This window comes from Sus scrofa, chromosome 2 (genome assembly GCF_054392235.1).
Source record: "Sus scrofa isolate SSC_HxYL_T2T_F1_AM1 chromosome 2, Sscrofa_HxYL_maternal_Yorkshire_Landrace_v2.0, whole genome shotgun sequence".
In the NCBI taxonomy this organism is placed as follows: Eukaryota; Metazoa; Chordata; class Mammalia; order Artiodactyla; family Suidae; genus Sus; species Sus scrofa.
The window spans coordinates 45,434,473-45,453,823 of record NC_139384.1 but is presented as its reverse complement, the minus strand read 5'-3'; the positions used below and the strand labels follow the sequence as shown (position 1 = coordinate 45,453,823).

Below are 19,351 nucleotides of genomic sequence, written 5' to 3'. Positions count from 1 at the left end.
GCGCTGCCAAAAGGTCACGCACCCACCCCCACCACATACCCCATCCCTCGCTTCACTCCCTCTCTTAACATCTCGAGCTTCCCCGGGCTGGCCCACCTGGGCTCACGGTTGGCAATGGAGAACAAAGGCTCTGAACTGGCACAGAAGGGGTTCCCCGCCTGGCTCTGACACTCGCCGCTGCGACTCCTTGGGCGAGTCCCTCACGGTCTCTGAGCTGCTCCCCTCAGCCATAAAAGGGGGTGAATACCTCTCTGGGGTGGTTGTCAAAGGAGACGCTCCTGGCACCGAGTGGGCGCTCAGCAACATCAACCGTAGCTACAGAAAGAGGGACAAGCGGGGACACCCTACTCACAGTTGGACACCATGTGATGTCAGGGCTGAGACTCGATGCACCATCCCTGTCCAGGGACTGGAGCTTCGAGAAGGAACAGCTGAGAACTCAGGACAACAAGCCTAGACGAGACGCTGGCCTGCCCGGCTCCTGGTCTGGAGCTCCGTCCCTGTTCCCAGGCCGCCTCCTCTCATTGCTAAACGCTCACGGGAGGAGAACGCAGAGGGGTGCTGCTGGAACATTCTGCACGGCTGAAGGCCACTGGCTCCCTCCCCCAAGCTTGCCTTCCTCTCCCTCCCGAGATGCTCAAGCAACCAAAAGGGCAGTCCTCGTCCTTGTTCTGACACCAATTCCGTGTGACCTCATTGGGTTCGTGTCCTCATCTGCAAAACTGGTTTTCCCCGGCTTCCGGTTCTTCAATCTCTCCGGCCAAAGCCTCGAGAGCGAGAGGCCAAGGCTGACACCTAACTCCTCCTTTCCGACCGCTGTCCTCCCTTCCAAGTTGGCAGCCGGCCTGCACTGGTCCCTGGGGGCCACTGGGCCGCCTGCAGGAAGCCAACACAGCTCAGGCTCCTGAGATCACATGGTCTTGGCTTGGATCACTCAGCCTCTACTTATGGGGGCCACTGAGCACTGAGTTCCTAAAAACCACCAGCCCCCCGCCTGCCTCCTAGTCCGGGGTGGTCTCCCCAGCAGCCGCTTTGCCCACGGAAGGAAGCGTCAGCAGGGGCACTGCAGTCATCTCAGCGGGGTAGGGGGCATGCTCAGCACTAGGTGGGGTGCCACGCCGGGGGGCTCTTACTTGGCAGGTGTTAGACAAAGGTGTAGTGAAGTCCGTTGCTTAAGGGGGGGTAAGGTGGCACCGTCCTGGAGGACAGGGGGCCTTTAGGCGGGAGGAGGGCCAGCTGCTGGGCTAGATGGGCACACAGGGATCAAGTGGTGCGTCAGGCTCCTCGTCTGCTCCCACAGCACCAGACGCCCCACTCGGCAGGGCCGGTGCCGTGGGCCCCCCGGCCCAGCACTAAAGGCCTGGGCTTAGGGGCATGTCCGTGGGGCCTGGTGGGGGCCTGGCAATGTCTGAGGTGGAGCGGGGAGCAAGAGGGAGGAAAGGCAAAGGTGGCGACTCAGTGGGGGCGTGACCGTGGGGCGTCAGGGTGTTATGTGTGGGGCACGCTCGCCTGCTGGTGCTGAGGAAGCCGAGGACAGGAGGCCCACAGGGAGAGAAAGCACAGCCAGAGAGGAGGGCACTTTATGGAGGGGACAGTGCCCCGGCTGGAACCCTTGACATGGGAGGAATTCAAAATCGCCACGATGGGCCACAGGGAGCCCCCAGGTTTATTAGGAGGGCAGGTCTGGAGGAGCATCTGCTGTCTCCCCAACAATGGCCCCCTCTCAGCCCACCCACATATCCTCAGGGGAGTCAGGACAGCAGGGATTTCAGGGACTCTGTCCGGGATCAGAGCTGGGGGACAGAACAGGCTTCCCCTTGTCCTCCGTCACGCCTGTAGTTTCTCGAGGTGATGTTAAGGCTATGCTCCCCAGGGCTGGGCAATTGGGACCCAGCAGGGCCCCCCCCCCTTGGCCACTTGTGGACCCTTTGGTCAGGATGGGAGGACAGGTGGGGACCGTGACACCACTCAGGCTCTATGACCATCCTCCTCACACCTGGCCAAGGCCAAGGACACCACCTGGACATGCAGTGGCCCCTGCATCTGGGGAGGAACTGTGAAGGCTCATACGGGGAGGCACGTGTGGGCAGAGAGAGGAGCCAGGAGTCTCCTGGCTGAGAGAGAACACCTTTTTACACACGCATATACACACCCCCTCACACCCCATGGTGCTATTTTTCCCCCACTGGGCAGCAAAGTCCCTCTTCCCCCGTCCTGCTTTCTGACACAGGCCACTCTGATATGGTGAACAGTGGCTCTGATTTGGGGATCAAAGTAGGAGCCCCAGGGAGGGTTAGAGGGACCCCCTTCTGCCTTGCCCGCACAAGAAATCCAAGCACCAGAGCCTTTCCTGCCCCCCTTCTTCATGAGGCCAGACATCTTAGCCTTGGCCCTTTTGTTCAGAAGCCTGAAAAACTTGTTCCCACCTAGCAATCTCACAGGAAACTGAAGAGCAGCACCGCTCTCAGATTTTAGAATGAGTCACCCCTCTGGGACCTCTCCTCTGACACCCCTCCAGCTCCCGCCTGCCTTGCCCATCCCCTGTGCAAGCCCTGAGGAGCTCGGAGGACAGAGGGATACACCACTGTCCCTCAACAACCAAGCTTGACACTCGCTTTTTCCCCTGACTCCCTGACAGGCCATGCTGGGCCCTAAGCCCAAGGAGCAGGGATGGGGCCGGCCTCGGAGGCTGCCCTCTCCCCACCAGGGCCTCACCTGCCACCTGCTTGCTGCGCTGGGAGGCCTCCGAGGCCAGGGCGTAGGAGATGTTGATGATGCGCTCCTGCTCCTGCAGCTGCGAGTCCAGATCGGCCACGCTGTCCCGGTCCTGGCTAGATGTGGGCTGCAGGTTGCACATGCTGCGGGAAGGAGGGCCAGAAAGCAGGCTGGGAGCCTCGCCACCGCTGGCACCTGCCTCATGAGAGGAGGGCCAGAGGAGCTCACCCTTTGGGGGCCTCAGATAAAAACGGTGCACCTCCTTTCCTGACCAAGGCGCACATGCTTCTCCCCAAACACACAGTCACAGCTGTGGTCCTCCTTTGGGGAATCACAGACCACAAGATAAAGAGTTGAGCTTCAAGAGTTTCTGTGGTGGCTCAGCGGTGACGAACCCATGAAGATGTGGGTTTGATCCTTGGCCCCACTCTGTGGGTTAAGGATCCGGCTCAGATCCTGCATTGCTGTGGCTGTGGTGTAAGCTGGCAGCTGTAGCTCTGGTTCGACCCCTAGCCTGAGAACTTCCATATGCCACCAGTATGGCCCTAAAAAGCAAAAAAAAGGAGTTCCCACTGTGGTGCAGTGGTTAACAAATCCGACTAGGAACCATGAGGTTGCGGGTTCGATCCCTGGCCTTGCTCAGTGGGTTAAGGATCCCGTGTTGCTGTGGCTCTGGTGTAGGCCAGCAGCTACAGCTCCGATTAGACCCCTAGCCTGGGAACCTCCATATGTCACGGGAGGCGGCCCTAGAAAAGACAAAAAAAGCAAAAAAAAAAAAAAGAAAAAAGAAAAAGAAAAAGAAAAAATAGGAGTTGAGCTCCTATTAAATCCAGATGTGAAAAGGCTAACCCAACTCTGAAGGGAGGCCCACAAATACCAATTTATGTTTCTGAGGCTACACAGGCTGATGGGACAGGAAAGCCACTTCCTGGGGTCCCATCCTGGCCTCTGGGACCTCAGGACAAGGCTGGGCCCCTGGCTCTGGTCTAGGAGTCGGTGTGAGGGAAAAGGGGTCCTAAGACTAGGATGCCATCCCTGAAGCCACTCTCCAGCTGTGCCCACTTTACCCCCACACTTGCCAGGGCCATGAGACACAGCGTTGGGGGCGAGGGTCCAGGATGGCCCTCCGAGTGTTTTAGGGCCTCCCAAATGACCTGGGTACGCTTCCTTGCTGATCTGCTGGTGACGTGCTGAGAGCTGCCTGCCTGGCAAAGCACCCACCCCAGCCAGCCCGGCCCAGGGCCATTCAGTTGAGACCCCGAGGTAGCCTAGCAGGTTGTCAGGACGTGAACAGCGCGAGAGCTGACCTGGACCGGGCCAGGATGTTACGGATCTTCTCGGCTTTGCGGTACCGAGCCTGCAGCTCCTCCAGGCTGGGCGGCTCTTCGGGATCCAGCTCCACATAACGCTCGGGGATGGAGACCTTCTCGGGTTTGGAGAGCTGAGGAAAGGACCCAGGAGGCGGTGAGAGGGAGGCACAGAGGTGTGGGTCGGAGACCTCCTCCCCAACCCTGTTCCCCATCCTGAGGGGGCCCATGGAAGCCACAGGCTGAAGTAATTTGCTAAGATCACAAAGGCAGTCCACCGTGAGTCGGGATCCGAACCTGGGTCTGCCTCAAAGGCCCTGTTCTTTCCACCATACGAGGTGACCTCCTACAGGACAAGGGAAGGGAAGGAGGAGGCAAAAAACTAGGCCGGGGGATAAAAATGATCACCCTTAATACCACCTTTGATGTGATCTGACCCCTGCCAGCCTCTCCAGCCACACTGACTCACGTCAGCCCCTGCCTGGCTTCTCCTCCTTGGGCTCCAAGGACTGTCTCATCCTCCCAACCTCCCCTTCAGAAACCTTCCCGGACCCTCCCACTCCCACCACCCCTGCTACGCCCTCCTGTTTTTCTGTCTGTCTCTCCTCTGTCCAGGACAGAGACCTGGCACTCAGTAGCCCCTCAGCAAACACTCCTTGGATGGGTGGGTGGCTGGGTGGAGGGATGAAAGAAAGTGACAGTGCTTTCCATCCCTACCGAAGCTCCTCTGATCCAAACAGGAGGCAACCATGCCGTATTATCTACCCCTTTCAAGAGGAAAAATGACCCCAGCTCTTCCCCACCAGTTTCTCACACGAACCCAGTGGAAATTCTGGCTTGGTAAAACCTCGCTTGGGCCAAGAATGCCAAAGGCAATTCTTTTTTATGCACCTCAGGGAATTTCTTCCTCCGTGAACTACAAGGGCACATTAAAATGGGGTTGGCTGAAGCGTCGAAAAACAAGCTAAATCCAATCCCAGGGCAAATCTGCACCTGAATTTAAATCCGTGCAGACCTTTTCCTCTGGTCAAAGATGGCAAGAAATAAGCCCTTCTCTGTTATTTCCAATGAGGGCAGATCCAGAAGAAGGAAGCCGATTACATTGTGGCAGGAGGGATTTAGGTTAGAGATAAGAAAAGACTTTTTCTCCTGGCTGGCAGGCCAACTAGGACACCACAGAAAACCCTTTCACTGCCAGGGCAGTTTGTAGAAGCTTCTACAGTGAATCTGAGAAAGCAGGGACCTTTGGCTGTTTCAGGGGTGCCTAAGGAAAGGCCTGAAGGCAGGGGACTGGCCTCATTAACCCCCTGGAGCCCCAGGACTCACACAGATGTTTGGCGTACTGGCACTGTGCACTCCATCCAACAAGAGTCGTCATTCAGCAGCTATTTCCAGAGCCTCTTCTATGTGCCAGGCCTGGTGCTGGATGCACAAGGTGAACCCAACAGCCACAGATGCTGCTCTCAAGAGCGTACAAATGGAGCAGGACAGGCCACAGGAGACCACCCTATGTCTTAAAGACCCTGAGCCTGTCACCCTCCAACTCCCCTTCTCTTCCCTCAGGTAAGAGACGTTCCTGACCTGGGGTTACTTGCTTTCTGGGGTCTGTCCAGTCATGATGCATTTGAGCCACCAGAGGGCGCAAAAAGAATTCCGACCAGAACCAGGCAGCTCTCCCCTGGCTCCACCAGGGCTGAAATTTCACCTGTGATTTCCCAATCTGCCCCCACTTTCCCCCCAAGTCTGATGGCCTCGACTGGCCTAACCGGCCAGATGCAAGACCAAACCCGTGGTTTTCCACGGGAACATACCCCAACAGTAACCACCTTGTCACATACCGACTCTGTGCCAGGCCCTGGGCTCATAGCTTTCTAATCGTTGTTAATCGTTTGGGCAATAACATGCTGAGTCACTTACACCCTCACTGCAGCCCACTTTACTGCTGAGGAAACCGAGGCACAGCGAAGTTCAATGACTTGCGCCAAATTACAGAGACAGACAGATCCCAATCTGCATCAAAATGCCTGGGCTCCTCTTAATGCTATTTGACCATCATCCTGGGCCACACTCAAGCTGAGCTTATCTCCATTCAGGACAACAGCCCCTGGGAGGGTCAGTCAGGCTGGAGTCTGAAGGCCGTGCCTCGGCACGGGGCACGAAGGAAGCCCCTGCCCTCACCTCTCTGCTGATGTCCACGTCATAGTCTTGTGGTTCCAGGTCCAACTCAGTGACAGGCATGGCCTGCACCTTCAGCCAGCCATTCTCCTCCTTGTCCTTTCTGTCCCCTTGTACGGCCCGTTCCAGCAGCTGCAGGTCAAAGTCCTGCTCACGCTTCCACTGGCAACAGAACGAGAGGGTGAAATGTAGTCATTTCCTGTCCCTTTTGGGTGGCTCCTACAGGCAAGGGGGGTCCTTGGGAAGATGGGCTTGTGATTTGTTAGGGAGAAGCTGTGTGACCATGGACCTCAGCCTCATCTGTCAAACAAGGCAGTAGTTTTGTGACACTGATGGTCTCTGCTATGTGCTGAAAGTCTGTGAACCAGAGAACAAGGCCTCTGGCCCTTTGATGCTGCCTCTAGACTGCTGATTTCTTTCTGATCTGGGCCCCAGAGTGTTCCAACACGCACCCTTGTTCAAATGGGGCACAGGTCTAAGATCCACAACTTTAGACCCACAAGGCCCCCCAGGGATTCATGAGGCTTCCAGGTCCAAGAAGGTGACCCCAAAACAGAATCTGGGACAGAGCCCCAGAGAAAGGATGCGCTGTTTCTGCCTCCTGACAACTTACAGAAAGCTTTCTGGTGCAGGAGGTGCATGTTGCAGTTCAGAACTCATGGGAAAAAAAAGCCCTTTGAGGCCTGGTAGCAAGGAGAACAGCCAAGGGCCTCTCTAGTGGGTATTCCCAACAGGGCACAGGCAGGAGTGGGGAATACTGCACCCCCAGTGGGGCTGGGAGGTACGCGTAGGAGCAGCTTGGGGCCAGTGAGACAGATAAACTGCTCATCTATCGGGGGAGGGGATGTTTTAACCACTGGAAGTGAAAATTGCTCAATCAAATGCAACATTTCCAAGGTTCCTCAGTACCAACCCTATAACAAGCAGACTCATAGAGGGAAACTCTAACCCGCTGCCCTAAGATCCCCGCACAACGGTTCAGGCCCGCCGTGGCCTTCCCTCCAAACCACCTGTGGCCCAAGTCCCCGCAGGCCTCGATGCTGAGCAGGTTGTTGAGGAAAGGGAATGGCCTCAAAGCCTCTCTTCTCTTGAGCAGAAGCCACGCAGATGCTTCTCCATCCCAGGTTACCTCCTCCCTCCTAGTCCATCCACTCCACAGAGCCCCAAGCGGTCCCAACTGCCTTCAAGGCCCTCTCAAACCCCCGGCCTCCCAAGCCCTAAACCCAGAGCCACATCAGCACATTTCACCCATTCATGCACAAGCTCTCAATACCGACTCGAAATCAGTGTAATCGCTCTTAGGTGATCATTTTCAATTATAGGATGAAAGGATTAGGCGGATGAAGATTCAGAGATGAAAAATTAATTTAATGATTCACAAAGAAAACACACATTTTTTTTCACACGCTCACCAGTGCCCCAAATGGAGTCAAGTCCTCACATAAACCCAGCCTGATTGTTTCCACAAACAGAAAATGCTCACTGGACTCTACCAGGTATCCTGGGGAAGAACCACGCCAATCCTTCATCATTAAGCAACACGTTTATTGGCGCTGAGGCAGAGACTTACACAAGCCTTTTTTTAAAGAGAGAAATTACAAGGTATTCAAGTTACGACTGTTTCTACATTTGACACATCAGGTCGTAAAAAGTCAGTGTTATCCCATAGGACATTTACTTATAAAGTTTAAAAGTTACTGGCTTTGCAACTTTTCAGGATATGAGTGTCCTGGGTCTTACCCCTTTGGTGTCTGAGCAACAGCTGCAGAGAGGCCCTCTGAATACAGAACATTATGTATCTCGTTATCCATTCAGGTTATTAAATACTAGAAACACAAAAAGTTTTCCATAAGAAATTGTGCCGATGGGGCTGGAGGAATTAAAACCAAACCACCTCAGACTTGGCAGAATTGATTCATACATGCAGTCTCTGAAGTTCATGTCTACTGTCTAGGTGTAAGGTGTGGCCTTTGATAAAACTCATTGTGCCCAGACCTCTGCCAATGACCATGGCCCTCAGGCAGTGGGGGCTGGCTCAGCCTTGTGAGGCAGCTTTTGAGATAAGTGAATTATGAGTCAGTAAGCCTGCGCAAAGGGGGCAGCAGAAAGGTGAGTCACACATGGGAGTGCTCGCTAGGCCATGGAGAAAAGAGCTGCTATTATAAGCCTGGTAACAAGAGCACAGGCCAGTTAGAGAACGGTTGATGCAAATTAGAAGCTTCTGTAAACACAATCAGGCAGGATTAGAGAGGCAATGAGCGGTAATTCTAAAAGCAAAAGAGCTTGTGCAATGAATTAGGGAAAGAACAGCCAGGCTGGAAGTCTAGGGAAACCCTTGATTTCAAACAAGGAAAAGTCAAATGGAATGTTTCCAAAAGGGACCTAAGGCGACTGTAGGGAGGGTGCAGTGCCTAGAAGCACCACTAGGGGGCAGCATATGCCCCGGCTCTCCTAAGGGTGCTGGGAAGCCTGCCAGCACCGCAGTTGTGGGAGACCCCCAGCCCTCAGAGGTGTGGGGCATGACCCTGTGCTCAGCTGCCCCAAAGGGCACCTGCTTAGAAGTTTGGGAGGTTGGTTGGCTTACACTCCTCCTCCTCAAATCATAGCACCGTCTTCCTCCTCCACTTTTCGGACCCTGTACTTTCCAAGTCCTTGGTTCAGCTGCGAGACTCCAAGTGCCTACAAAGGCCTCCCTCAAGCTCGACTGGAGAACTGACTTTGGACGTTTTCTCTGGCTCCTGGGCTCCTGCCGTGACATCCTCACTCCTGCTCTAGTTCCAGGGCACCCTCTGACCAAGTCACACAGGCGTCTTGAGCTGTGAACACACAGCCCGTGGGGGATTCTCTGCACCATCCAGGTCGATGACCCACGCTCTCGGGGGGTGTGCTGTGCTTGTGTCTGGGGGACTCGGGGAAGCTGTGCTCCCTGTCCCTGCCCCGCCTGCTGGACCCTCCTAACATACTGAGCCGAGATCTCCGGGGAGTGGTTGGCTGAGGTAGCGGGACGAGGGCAGACCCGTCCTCTCTCCTTGGCTCAGTGTCCTCTTGCGCTCCCGGACCAGCGCCTTCTGGTGCCGCTTCATGCGCTCCAGCTGCTCCTCCGCGCTCATCTTGCCCCGCTGGTGGTCCCCTGAGTACAGGCGCTCCAAGGCACTCTTGGGTCTCTGAGGGGCAGGAGGGCAGGAGACAGACAAGGCAGCTGGGCTGGGAACACACAGGGCAGCTGCCCTGCTGGCTTCATTCCCACGCCTCTCTTTCCTCCACACACACACATACACACACACAACAATCCAGCTGGGCTCCTCTTGGCCACTGAGAACCACTTCCTCCAAGCACACTTGTGGGCAGGACACCACAGGCCCTCAGGGGCTCTGAGCGCTGCACGAATGAGACTGGGGAGAAAGGTGGGGGGCTCTTGGGAAATGGAGAGGGCAGTCTGACACCCTTCTTGGTGGGCAGATGACAGGGCCCCTGAGATGAGGAGGGGCTGAGGTCACCTCACAAGATCATCAGTCACCGTCCACCTCGGAGCCCTTCCCTCTGTGCGTGAGGGAACAGTGAGCCCCTTGAGAACTTCTCAAGGCCACTCACAGCGTAGGTCACCTTGCTGCTTTCGGCATCCAGACCCCTCCGGAGGGTGACGTAGGGAGCAATGGTGGATGACTGCTGGAGCCTTGACGTGGACCCCGAGAGCCCTTAGTGAGGAAACAGAAATGCAAGTGGATTTGTGGTGAGCAGGACAGGCCACCGGCCCCTCCCTAATCACCTCCTGATCCTGTGAGCAGATCACGAGGACCCAGCCAACAACCCACCCTTCTTCCTCCCCAGGACTTGGAAGAGCAAGGTCCCAGGGAGCAAATGAGGGGCCAGCCCACGGGCGCCCTCTGTCCTCAAAGGGGGACAGTGTCCCTAAAGATCTAGGAACTACCTTAGTCTTCCCAGGACACATGCAGAAGTCCTGGGCTGCTTGGCAGGAGCAAAGGACGGAGAGCGAGGAATGCCCTGCATCCCTTCTTCCTGATGAGCTCCTATGCATACTGCATGACCCAACTGGGATGCCCTGCCTGTGAGAAGCCTTTTCAAATGCCCCAGGCAGAATCAGTTATTCCCTATATCCTTCAGTATAGTCACTGGTTACCACCCTGACCACAGGGTCAACATGCCTGTCTAACTAGACTGCAAATTCAATAATGCTTGGTTGACCAACTGACAGAATAAATGAAGAAGGGAAAGAAGGAAGCACCGAGCATTTATTGAATATTTACTATATAACAGGCAAGCACTGTGTCAGGTGTTTCATACAGATTTTGTCCCTGGCCCTACACAGTAGCCCTACCTAACCACTGCAGAGGTACACAGTCTAAGGCTCAGAGAGGTTAAGTAACTTGTCCAAAGTCACAGGGAGCCACAGCCCGCACTTTGTCCACTAGTAGCATTCTTATCAAGGCTGGTCCCTGACATCTAGAAATGGGCATCACACTGACAGGACACCACTAGCATTTAGCACATGGGAAAAAGAACAATAAATGTCCTGCAATACCCAGCGAATCCTGAGCAACAAAAAACTGTCCTGCCCCAAATGCCATTGAGGCTGTCATTGATAAATGCCTCTAGGCTGTAATGAATGATGGGAACAGGGTCCCCAGGTAGAGTACCAAGGGTTGCTGTGGCCCAACTCAGCAAAAGCCAGCCCCCTCCAGGGACCAGCTCAGGCCACAGCAAGCCTAGATAACATGGTAGGCTGGGAGTCACATAACCCCACAGGTGCCCGAACCATGGCTGGGTGGCCTCCTGTTTCTATACCTGGTCAATGGGTGGAAGGTACCTGACCTCCCACCTTGGGGAGCAGACAGGAGGACCAAGTGAGGGCGTGCAGTCAGCCTGCTCAGGGCTTCCAAGGGCCTCCCTTTATAAGGACTTCTGGGGAAGAGGGTCTGGCTGTGGGGAAAATGGGGCATGGGTGAGCCTAAGGGCCTAAGTCTATTCCCACCCCCATCTCAAAGGGATAGGGGGAGGAGAGTGAAAAGGAGGCCTAATTAAGGAGAAAGGTGTATTTGTTTAAAGAAAGGACTCATTGGAGTTCCCTTCATGGCTCAATGGTTAATGAATCTGACTAGGCACCATGAGGTTTTGGGTTCGATCCCTGGCCTTGCTCAGTGGGTTAAGGATCCAGTGTTGCCACGAGCTGTGGTGTAGGTCGCAGACATGGCTTGGATCCCGAGTTGCTGTGGCTCTGGTGTAGGCCGGTGGCTACAGCTCTGATTCGACCCCTAGCCTGGGAACCTCCATATGCCGCAGGAGTGGCCCTAGAAAAGACAAAAAGACAAAAAAAAAAAAAAAAAAAGAGAGAAAAGGACTCATTGAGTGACACAGAAGAGGAGAAAACCCTCTGGAAGCCCTGAGGTGGGCAGTCACCCCATAGCCCAGCCTGCAGCAGGCAGTGGCTCTGTAGCCAGGACACTGGGATTGTATTCTGGCTCCATCACTCACTGATGAATTGGCAAGTTATTTAATTTCTCTGGGCCTTAGTTTTCTTATCTCTAAAATGAGGATAATAATAGTACTTCCTTCACAGGATTATTATGACTCTTAACTAAGTGAAGAGAAAATGCTTAAAAACAGAGCTAGGCTTTATAGTAATTGCTATGATCATTGCTCCCAAGGGCCGATGTAATAAAAGAGGAAGAGAATCAGGAGATGAGACAGAGGAAGGAAGGACAGGCCCTCCACACAGACCAGAGGCCCCCGCTACCCACCCCGAGGCCCCACACTGTAGGCAGAAGAGGGCAAGGACCGGATGAGAGTTGGGGAGCAGTGGTGTGGTAGTGGGCGGGCTTCCCAGAGAGACTCCACAGAGATTCTTGCCTTACCTCTGCCTGGCAGCGTCTGGTACCTGCTCTCAGGGCCCACGAGTCCCAGCGAGGGAGGGGCCATGTCCCCACTGAAGGTGGCCAGCTCAGGCTCACTGACATACGACCGGAGTTCCACCTGCGGGCAGAGGCCGTCACACCTGCCCCACATCCTGACGTGGCCCCCGCTTTTCCCCCCCCAGAGCAGGGCAAGCCCAGGGGTCCTCCTTGCTCACCCTCGAGTCCCCGTTCACGCACTGCCCCTGCTCCCGGTCTCGCTTCCTCTCGTCTGACTGCCGCTTGAGGCCCCTCACTGAAGTGTGCCGGATGATGGTGGCCTCCCTCGGCAGGGGTGGCACGGCCGGGGGCTGGTCCTCTGGGCTGTAGAGCTCAGGGAGCGGGGGCCTGGGAGGTGCCTCGTCTTCCTGTTCAGAAAAAAACAAAAAACAAAAAACAAAACCAGAATCAGTGCCCGGAGAGAGGATGCTGAGTGTTACCATCACGGTGGTGGCCCAAATGGAACAGACCAGGATCACTTCAGCCCAAAGGTGCCAGCGTTTCCCCTGGTTGAGCTGTGAGCTCAGGGGATGCCTCTGCTCCAACCCCAGTCTTCCCTTTGATTCACACGTCTGCCATTTTTCCAAGTATTACCTAAACACAATCCAGAACTCACTTCACTTGCTTGGAGGGCACCACAGGGGAGGCAGGCTGGTCATCTGTGCTTATCCGTTATGTTGATGACAGCACCCCACCCCACCGTGCTCAGAACGAGGGGGCTCACTGGCCCTGCACAGTCTCTGGATCCTTCAGCAGGCTGGAAACCTGAGCAAGGAGGTCCTGGCCTTTCTATCAGAAATGTTCATGATTACAAAATATTTCCTCCTTCTTGACTGGGACACTGCATAGGCAATCAGGATGGGTGACTCACTGACCTCTCCGCTGCCCACTCCCTGGGCCGTGATGAATGTAACTATTTTCCAGGGCCCCACCCCTGCCTCTCATCCACAATGCTCTCTAAGGGCTGTGGCTTCTCGACAGACGGACAGCCTTGCCCCTGACTGAACACCCACTCCTAGGACAAATGACCATCGAGACTCCTTCCTCCTAAACTCCCCCTTTCTTTGTGTAATTTTGCTTTGTTTTTCAGAATTTTTCAGAGTTCAGGAAAGGGTGCTGGAAGCTTGTTTTGCAAAGATTTATCAGCAATCTTCTAAAGCAAGATATTACATTATTGTGTGAAGTTTAAGCCACCCACCCAAAAGACCCATGGGCTCTCTGAGCATCCGTAGTTTCCAAGCTGGAAAAAAAAATCTCAGAATCACCAATTTCTAAAAAATCTCCAGAAAGACAAACACAAACCACTGATTGCTTTTGATTGAAGGGAACAGAATGTCTGGAGACAGAGGGTGAGAAGGAGACATTTTATTACATATTTTTTGTATCCTTTGATTCTGTACCCTTTCGGAGTATTGTCTAATAAAAAAGTAAATGACCTTAAAGTCAAGAAAGGCTAAATAAAAATAACTATAGTGACATACAACAACATGGATGAATCTCATGATCATAATGTTGAAAGGATGTAAGCTATGAAAGAATAAATACAGTATTATATACGGGTAAATTGAAGTGTTTAGGATGCAAATACAGATAGCAAAACAAAATTAAAAAGCAAGGAAATTATTCAAAAGTTAAGATAGTGGTTAACTCTGGCTGAAAGAAAAAGGGCCTGCACTGGGAAGGGACCCACAGGTCCAAGCAATTCTGATTGCTGGCAAAGTCCTCTCCTTAGTCTGTGTGTTGGTATGATATGGGTGGTCTTTTTCCTATTATTTATTAAATTATACATTCATGTTTCATGTCAATCTCAGGATGTATATCATTGTGTCACAACCATAAATACAAACCAACCAACCGACAATGAAAAATGGTAAAACTGGAGTTCCCGTCATGGCACAGTGGTTAACGAATCTGACTTGGAACCATGAGGTTGCGGGTTTAATCCCTGGCCTTGCTCAGTGGGTTAAGGATGCGGTGATGCTGTGAGCTGTGGTGTAGGTCACAGAGGCAACTCGGATCCGGCGTTGCTGTGGCCGTGGCGTAGGCCAGCGGCTACAGCTCCGACTAGCTCCCTAGTCTGGGAAGCTCCACATGCCGCGGGTGTGGCCCTAGAAAAGACAAAAACCAAAAAACGACAACAACAACAAAAAAACAAAAGGTAAAACTGGTGAACACATATACAACTAGAAGTTGGGGAAAGAAGACCCTCTGGTGACCCTGAGGTTCAACCAAGTTGAAGAGCCCTGCCTCCGAGCCACAGGGGCATGGCTGTGAAGACGAGCTCTGCGATGATCTATTTCAAGCTGCTTGTTCCACACAAGAGGAAGCTGAGGAGGCTCAGAGAGGGGATGGACCTTGCCCGAGGATCCAGTGAAAGACGAGGGCTGGAATCTAGGCAATCCTGCTCCCAGGCTATTGCCTTTTCCCTCTGCTCCTCAACCCAGCTGGCACTCATTCTGCCTTATGTCACAGCAGCTGTCTGCCCAGCCATTCCCATTATTTATTTTGCTATTTTCTTCCTCCTGTTTTGTGGCCGATTCTCCATGACTCTTAAGATCTGGGAGTAGGGACCTCGAGATGAAGAAATTCACAATGACCTTGGGTCCCAGCACCTGTCTTCCAGCTCAGGGCCTTAGACCATGGCTGGGAGCAGGTGGACAGTGAGCACCAAGGTATGAGAACTTGTGTTTCAGACAGCACTCGTATCAACCTTGTCAGAGGTCCTACACACACGCGGTGCCTAGGCAAAGCTCCTCTAAGCCTTTGTTGGCAAAAGCCAGCAAGTCCTCATTCCAAGGTCCCTTCTGCTGTGGCATCCCTGTCACTTGGACCTGGCCCCTCGTGTTTTCCGTCCAAGGCTAGCCGGCCCTAGGAACACGAGCTCTCACAGTACCTGGCCACATCTTCTATTTCTTTAGAGCCTCCTGTGCTCCCAGACTCAGCCAAGGGCTTGGCCCCTCTCTCTGCCAGGCAGGCCAAGGAGCTGGCCTAGGCAACCGCACGGGCCACAGACCTAACCTGAGGACTGGGGCGGAAGGTCCAGTTAGATGCCAGATGGCACAGAGAATAGTCAGGAGATGTGGACTGCATTCACTAACTACTATGGAGACCTAATGCAAATATTTAACATCTCTGGGCCTCAGTTCTCTTATCTGTGGAATGGGGACACTGATCTTCCCGTCTCTACTCCATGAGCTTAGGGTGAAGACCACAGGCATCCTCATAGCCCAGCACAGTGCTCAGGGGCAGGTGATGAGAAGGATACCCTGCTGAGATGAACTCACTGCTCCGAGGCTGGTGTAACTGCAGTTTGCACAGAGCCCCGCATGGGCAGCCACACACCTCGCTGCATGATGCAGAGCACAAATTTTGCTCTACTCAGTGCAGTCCCTCCCTCCTGCTTGGCCTCAGTTTTCACAACGGCACAGTGGGAGGGCTGGACTAGAACATCTTTAAGGCCCCTTCCAGTTCTGGAAGACTAAGCACAATGGCAGGGCCCCCGACCTCTCCTTAACTGTTCATGGCTCAGGAACCCCTCAGGACTCTGGCTGGTTCTGTCTCCAGAAGCTTCCCTAAAAGCTTCTCTCCCAAGAGAAGTGGACCTGAGGACAGAGAGGGACAATATCATCTTCCAGAGAGGGAATGACAATGCTCGGCTCCCGGTCATCAATATTCACAACTTTGGGATTAACATACACGCTTTACTGTATATGAAATAAATAATCAAAAAGGACGGGGATTTCCCGTCATGGCTCAGCGGGAACAAATCTGACTAGCATCCATGAGGTTCCATCACTGGCCTTGCTCAGTGGGTTAAGGATCCAGCATTGCCATGAGCTGTGATGTAGGTTGCAGACACAGCTTGGATCCTGCATTGCTGTGGCTGTGGTGGACGCTGGCAGCTTCAGCTCTGACTGGACCCCTAGCCTGGGAACCGCCATATGCTGCTAGTGCGGCCCTAAAAAGACAAGAAAAAAAAAAAAAAAAAAAAGGACCTACTGCATAGCACAGGGAACTCTACTGATACTCAAAATTCTCTGAAAACCTGTATGGGGGAAAAGAATCTGAAAAAGAATGGATACATGTATGCATGTCACTGATCACTACGCTTGTACACCTGAAATAAACACATCGTAAATCAACCACACATCGATACAAAATAAAAATAAAAAAGACTCACAACTTTGGGCTTTGTCTTGGTGGGTGACTGAAGGGGGGACGTCACCTTCCTCAGCTGGGGTGGGTGAGGTCGGTACGGCACGTAGGTTTGCAGCTGGGGGAAGAGACGAACCTCCAGAGGGGTCCGCGTGGGGCTGGTGGGAGGGCTGGGCGGCGGGGGCGGCTTGCTCTCAGGCGTCGAGAGTGAAGGCACAGGTGGGTGAGGAAGCAAAGGCACCGTTTTTCTCTCTGAGGGGTGGGGAGGGAAGCAAAGGAGGCGATGGAACAAAGACTGTCTTTCTCGGAGGACAAGAGGAGGGACTCACATCGCGATGACCCCACCTCCTCCCCAAGGGTCATCCCACCACCCCAGGCCTCCAACACCTCCACCCCCAGGAAGATGGCCCCCTCACCCGGATTTTTCACCGATTCCACCAGGATTCTGAAGTTCTCTTTGTTTGCACTCAGGCCTGCAATGACATCTTCAATCCTCCAGAGATCCTTCTGTATCTGTGATTTCTCCTGAGGAAGATGAGGAGTGGTTCATTTCCTTCTTAGGCTCTTACCGGAAGTTTCCTCCTGGGACTCCATGCTGTCATTTCAGCCAAAGCCCCTCACCCTGGGGAGCAGCAGCAACCCCTCTGATAACCCATCAGGGCTAAAGCCAAGCTGGCTTCACTGCTTCCTGGGGAAGCAGAGACGTGGAAGATGCCCAAGGCCCAGGGGAGGAATTTCAGAGGAGCTCGCACCAGTCTACCTTGCCTGTTTTCACCTAATTTGGATGGCCTTAAATATTGTACACTGCCACTTATGTGTGGTCACCTAGAGTTGCCAGATTCAGAGACAGAAAGTAGAAAGGTGGTTGGCAGGGGGAGGGAAATAGGGACTGTTGTTTGATGTGTACAGAGCTGCAGTTTTGTGAGAAGAAAAACTTTCTGGAGAATTGGATGCATGACAATATGAACATAACTTTTTTTTTTTTTTGGTCTTTTTAGGGCTGCACCTGCAGCATATGGAAGTTCCCAGGCTTGGGGTCCAATCAGAACTGTAGCTGCCGGCCTACACCACAGCTCATGGAAATTCTGGATCCTTAACCCACTGAGCGAGGCCAGGGATTGAACCTGCATCCTCATGGTTGCTAGTCAGATTCATTTCTGCTAAGCCATGATGGGAACTCCCCAAATACACTTTTTTTCAATCAGCCACATTTGCAGCATATGGAAGTTCCCGGGCCAGGGGTTGAATCCAAGCTGCAGCTGCAGGCCTAACTCCACAGCTACAGCAACACTAGATCCTTAGCTCACGGAGCAAGGCCAGGGATCAAACCCGTAACTACACAGAGACATCAGGTTCTTAACTTGCTGAGCCACAATGGAAATTCCCTGAATATACTTAATAGTAACAAATTGCATACTTAAAAATCGTTAAGGTTAGGGAGTTCCTGTCGTGGTTCAGTGGTAACAAACCCAGCTAGTAGCCATGAGGACATGGGTTCAATCTCTGGCCTTGTTCAGTGGGTTAAGAATCCGGCACTGCCGTGAACTGTGGTGTAGGTTGCAGACGTGTCTCAGACCCCACATTGTTGTGGCTCTGGTGTAGGCTGGCAGCTACATCTCTAATTTGACCCCTAGCCTGGGAACCTCTATACACCGCAGGCAGGGCCCTAAAAAGACACACACACAGAAGGTTAAGGTTAATTTTTATGTTAGGTATATTTTACAATGTAAAAAACAGACTGTCTTAGGCAACTGGGGCAGAGGGGAAGAGAAGGCAGGCACTGGAGGTGACCCCATCTCTAGAATATAAAGAGCATCTTTTTAAAGACAGAGGTGAATCCTAGAATTGGGGGTTTATTTAAGAGTACCCTGGGCATTGGATACGATTTGGCAATAGAAAGGAATGAAGCACTGTGTTACTTCACGGATGAATTATGAAAACATTATGCTAAGTGAAATATGCGAGACACAAAATGCCACCTATCATATGATTTCCTTTATGTGAAATGTCCAGAAGAGGTAAATCTGTAAAGACAGCAAGCAGACTAGTGGTTGGCTAGAGTGGAGAGTTGGGGTAGGGATGGGGAGTGACTGTAAGTGGGTACTGGCTTTCTTTTGGGGTGTGATGAATACCTTATACAATCAATTGTGGGGGATGTTACGAAACAGTGTGAATGTACTAAAAATCACTGAAGTGTATACTTTAAAATAGCGGACTTTATGGCATGTGAATTGCATGGTAAAGCTGTTACAATTTATGAAAGTACAATGAGAAAAAAGCCAGGCTTAGGACCATAGGCACACGCTGACAAGTTATAACCAAAGCCACCTGGGAAGAGGCCCTAGAAAGAGGTGAGCAGGATCTGTCATGATTAAGGGATCGTGGGCATCTTTTAATTGAGTTGTCAAACAACAGACATGGTATTCTTTTCATTTTAAAATTATCATGGTCCCGTAAGCAATGACACCCTGATGTATAGCCCTGGGAACTATATCTAGTCACTTATGATGGAGCATGATGGAGGATAATGTGAGAAAAAGAATGTATATATGTATGTGTGACTGAGTCACCTTGCTGTACAGTAGAAAACCGACAGAACACTATAAACCAGCTATAATGGAAAATATAAAAATCATCTGAAAGGAGTTCCCGTCGTGGCGCAGTGGTTAATGAATCTGATTAGGAACCATGAGGTTGCGGGTTCGGTCCCTGCCCTTGCTCAGTGGGTTAACGATCCGGCGTTGCCGTGAGCTGTGGTGTAGGTTGCAGACACAGCTCGGATCCCGTGTTGCTGTGGCTCTGGCGTAGGCCGGTGGCTGCAGCTCCGATTCAACCCCTAGCCTGGGAACCTCCATATGCCGCAGGAGCGGCCCAAGAAATAGCAACAACAACAACAACAACAACAACAACAACAACAACAACAACAACAAAAAATCATCTGAAAAAAAAAACAATAAAATTATCATGGTCTCGGGAGTTCCCATCATGGCTCAGCAGAAACGAATCCGACTAGTATTCATGAGGATGAGGGTTCAATCCCTGGCCTTGCTCAGTGGGTTAAGGATCCGGTGTTGCCATAAGCTGTAGTGTAGG

At 52.7% G+C, this 19,351-nt stretch overlaps 1 protein-coding gene across 50 annotated transcripts in view; it reads right to left on the bottom strand.

The window, feature by feature from the left end:
• Window positions 1-19,351, bottom strand: part of PLEKHA7 (pleckstrin homology domain containing A7) — a 229,986-nt gene that overhangs the window by 2,109 nt on the left and 208,526 nt on the right. For 16 of the 50 annotated variants that reach the window (XM_085011837.1, XM_085011840.1, XM_021083278.2 and 13 more), the window contains 10 exons: window positions 16,675-16,783; window positions 16,284-16,510; window positions 12,283-12,471; window positions 12,068-12,185; window positions 9,789-9,892; window positions 9,161-9,361; window positions 6,201-6,359; window positions 4,023-4,156; window positions 2,716-2,858; window positions 1,134-1,244 (listed from right to left, as the gene is read on the bottom strand). In XM_085011837.1, the coding sequence (XP_084867963.1) occupies window positions 1,144-1,244; window positions 2,716-2,858; window positions 4,023-4,156; window positions 6,201-6,359; window positions 9,161-9,361; window positions 9,789-9,892; window positions 12,068-12,185; window positions 12,283-12,471; window positions 16,284-16,510; window positions 16,675-16,783 (1,485 nt within the window). In that variant the 3' untranslated portion in view covers window positions 1,134-1,143. The remainder of the gene's footprint in view (window positions 1-1,133; window positions 1,245-2,715; window positions 2,859-4,022; window positions 4,157-6,200; window positions 6,360-9,160; window positions 9,362-9,788; window positions 9,893-12,067; window positions 12,186-12,282; window positions 12,472-16,283; window positions 16,511-16,674; window positions 16,784-19,351) is intronic. The other 34 variants (XM_085011843.1, XM_085011846.1, XM_085011847.1 and 31 more) reach the window with 3 other exon arrangements.